This window comes from Hipposideros armiger, unplaced genomic scaffold, assembly GCF_001890085.2.
Source record: "Hipposideros armiger isolate ML-2016 unplaced genomic scaffold, ASM189008v1 scaffold_8, whole genome shotgun sequence".
Lineage (NCBI taxonomy): Eukaryota > Metazoa > Chordata > Mammalia > Chiroptera > Hipposideridae > Hipposideros > Hipposideros armiger.
The window spans coordinates 3686131-3689927 of NW_017731358.1; the positions used below are offsets into that span (position 1 = coordinate 3686131).

A 3797-nucleotide genomic window follows, 5' to 3' on the forward strand; every position below is an offset into this window, starting at 1 on the left:
TAAGTCAGAGTCCCTGCAAATGTTTGGCTTCCATGCCTGATGTTCAAACATACTGGAAACCAACCAATGAATTTGAACAATTGAGTTTGGTAATCATTCCGGGAAATGGAATTCATATTTCTTTCTTAAATTGCAACCCATAACCCTGTATGTAAAAAAACTTTACCACAACTTTGGGTCATGGATGCAGTTCTGTGTTTCCAGTCATCAGAGATCTTTTCAGAAAAACAAGTTCTTTAGTCCAATCCTTTAAAATTCAAACATTTAAAAATCACTTAAATATTACCATTGAATATTGAATAAGACATGCATGTGTGCAGCATATTCATGAGCAAAGGTTATTGATTTTATTAAAAATTATTTTTATTTGAGATAATATCTTGTTTAAGTAAAAAAATACACATTATCTTTTAAAAAGACTGAACCAAATTGTTAACTATGATTATATTTGAATGATGGGGCTGTGGATAATTAATTTTTTTGCTATTCTTTTGAAGTTTCTTTAGTGTATATTGTTTTAAAATGGAAAAAAATTAAACTATCCCCTTAAAATTTCTCTGTTTAGCACTTGCCTTACAAAAATCAAAGCCAAATATTTGAAGTAAAGAGTGGCAAACTATGGTCCAAGTCAAGCACTTATTTTTGTAAACAAAGTTTTATTGGAACACAGTCCCACTTATTCGTTTATATGTTTTCTAGGTTGCTTCCAGGCTCTTAGCAGAATTGAGTAGTTGCACAAGATTGTATGGCCCTTAAGACTTAACATTTATTATCTGGTCCTTTAAGAAAAAGTTTGCTGACCCTCTGATCTAGAGTGTTGAATTTATGAAGCAGTTGGCAAGAATATTTTTAAAATTAGCAAAAGTTTTAAAACTTCGCTAATAACACCATGTTTTTCTTCCTTTGCAGCCTAAATTAACAATGGCAAAATGCAGGCGAAATGTGGAGAATTTCCTAGAAGCTTGCAGAAAAATTGGTGTACCTCAGGTAATAAATTTATGATTTTTTTTTTGTTGTCTAAATAAACTTGGGTATTACTTTCCTAAAATCTTTCAGAAATGCAAGTTTCCAAAATCTTATATAGGACCAGCTCTGAACTAAGTTAGTAATTACTAACATAATTGTATATTACTAGAGTCAATCGGTATTCTTTTGAGCAGTTTTCCTTAGTTATTTCCAAGGACCAAGCAAAGAAATCATACATATTTAAATATACTGTAAAAGTGAATGCTAAGTAATCAAAAATAGTTGTGATATTTTCCTAAACATTCCCACTTGGCTGTTTGACTTGTATCCATCCTCATATGCAAGAGTCAATGCTTCAAAATAAGTGCATCCCAGACTGAGAATGCTTCAGTTGGCTTCAGTTTTTCTAATACTTGCTTTAATACTTTCTAAAACTGTTTATTTTGAAATAATTTTAGACTTAGAGAAATGTTGCAAAAATAGCATAGAGTGTTATTATGTACACTTGACCCAAGTTCCTGTATGGTTAACATCTATATAAACATAGTAGGTCATCCAAACTAACAAACACAGGGACAATGCTGTTAACTAAATTACAGACTTTGTTCAGATTTCCCCAGTTTTTCCACTAAGCTCTAATACTTTGGAATTTAGCACACAAGAAGCCATTTCTATGAACTTATCCTGCTATTGCAGTTTATTGCCTCCAGCTTCCTCAGTTATAGCTTTATTGCCCTTTAATCGTACAAAAAGTTGAAGTATAGGTGTGAATAAAGGACATGAACTTGATACATTTTTTATTCATTACCCTTTTAAAAAGTAATTATGTTAAACCAACTTAAACATTATATTTAATGAAATCCAACTTAAGAAATATTATATTTAATGAAATGTATACAAATTTAAAGAAACAAACAACTTGGTACCATTTTTTACTTTTTTTCATTAACCACAACCATTACAGTGTCTGTCATCATATTTTGTCCAGCCTTCAAGAATAAAAATATGATTCTTCTATGTCCTTCTTAATTAGCTGTCAGAAACCCAGGATTGGCCCCTGGACTCAATGATTCCACTATTTCTCTTAAAGTTAAGCCCTTTCACGACAGCTGCTCTCTTTATCCAGTTTGCCATTCCTGTCTCTTAACTAACCATGAGTTGAGAAGGTCACAGCATCCATCACTTGTCCAATAAGCAACCTTCTCTTTCAGCTCTTTCACATGTTGCAAAATGGAAGAGAAAGAATCCAGCTCATAGAGTATCTGCATCAGCTAGCGTAAATTCCCATTGTTGTTTTTTCTTTTATTAAGTAGATTGTGATTCTAATATTTATTTATTTTTATTGGGGAACAGTGTTTCTCCAGGACTCATCAGCTTCAAGTCAAGTAGTTGTTTCAGTCTAGTTACGGAGGGTGCAGCTCAGTGGCCCATGTGGGAATCGAACCAGCAACCTTGATGTTATGAACACTGTGCTCTAACCAACTGAGCTAACTAGCCACCCCTCTACTATTTATTTTTANCTCCCTGCCCTGAGCTGGGAGTGTGGTATGATTCATAGTCCAGTGCTCCCTGTGGGATCAGGCGGAAACTAAGAAGGGGACAGCTGTGAGCCCTTAGCAGCCAGCAGGGAGTGGGGGTAAAAGGTGGGGATAGGTGCACAGACTAGGTAAAGGGACGCTAGGTGAGGCACCAACAGCATCTACAAGTTATATTCAAATTTCCCAGGTGTTCCAAGAATATCTTTCCCTCCTCTCTCCTCCTCAGTATACACTCACATAACCAGGATATGATCAAGGTCCCCACATTGTATTTGATTGTTGTGACACCCTCTTCTGATGACTCTGAATGGAAACTATTTGTAATATGTGTCTAACCTTTTCAAAAGATTTGACGTCATCTCATTTTCTGGTCATTTGTTGTTTTTTAGCAGGCATTTCCTGATACAAATTCGTTACTCAAATCGCAGTTATATCTAGGCCTATAGATTGCCGCTTCTGGATTTTCACCTTGCTACCTCTCCAGATGCGAATCGTTTATCCCTCCCAAGGACCTTTATTCTCCTAAGTGTAAAAGCTGCTTTGTTACCAATGTCACAAGAGGCTGGTACGGCTCTTGCCCCTCTAGCACATCCAAAAATAGAGTCAAACATTTGCTCCCAAGCAAAGTAGGTAGCCAATTTTTATTTAGTGACCCGAGGAAACAAGCATTCAGTTTTACGTAGGAGAGGCAGAGAGGAGCAGTAGCACTACCAAGTCAACTGCTCCCAAAGACTTGAAAGACTTGGGCCTGGTCCTAAAGGTGGTGATTAAGAGAATAGGAATTGACTTGTTATTTGGCAATGCCAGTAAGGGAAAGGTTATTCATACTTTGCATTCTGCCAGGCTTCTGTCAACTGAGTTAAGGAAAAACAAATTTAATAATTTTAAAAGGACAAATCTGTCATTCTTCATTTCCAGGGGAAATACTTAGGAAGTAGCATAGAGCTAATGTAGAAAGTGGAATTAGAGAGTAAGAGTGACTGAGGTGCTTTACCTTATCACCAGAACACACACAGTGCCTTACATTATAGATTGTAAAATACATATGGGAAAAATGAAGCTATTTTATAAGTATTTAACCACTTAGAAATAAAACACATTGAACTCCGTAAAGTTGTAATTGTGTTCATGTATATTCTTCTCAAGAGTAGATTCACAACTTTTCATCAGACTATAAGAAACAGTTCTGTCCCAATTATGAAACACTGACCCTACATCCCTGGAATTTAGATGAATGCTAAGGGAAGGAATGAGTGGGGAAGGAAATGATGGTTCCCCCAACTCCTCTTCCTC

General features: G+C 35.7%; 1 protein-coding gene across 1 annotated transcript in view; it reads left to right on the forward strand.

Moving 5' to 3' along the window:
- LRCH3 (leucine rich repeats and calponin homology domain containing 3) overlaps positions 1 to 3797 on the forward strand; it is a 119834-nt gene that overhangs the window by 103527 nt on the left and 12510 nt on the right. The window contains exon 19 of the mRNA XM_019652120.1: positions 910 to 987. Within this exon, the coding sequence (XP_019507665.1) occupies positions 910 to 987 (78 nt within the window). The remainder of the gene's footprint in view (positions 1 to 909; positions 988 to 3797) is intronic.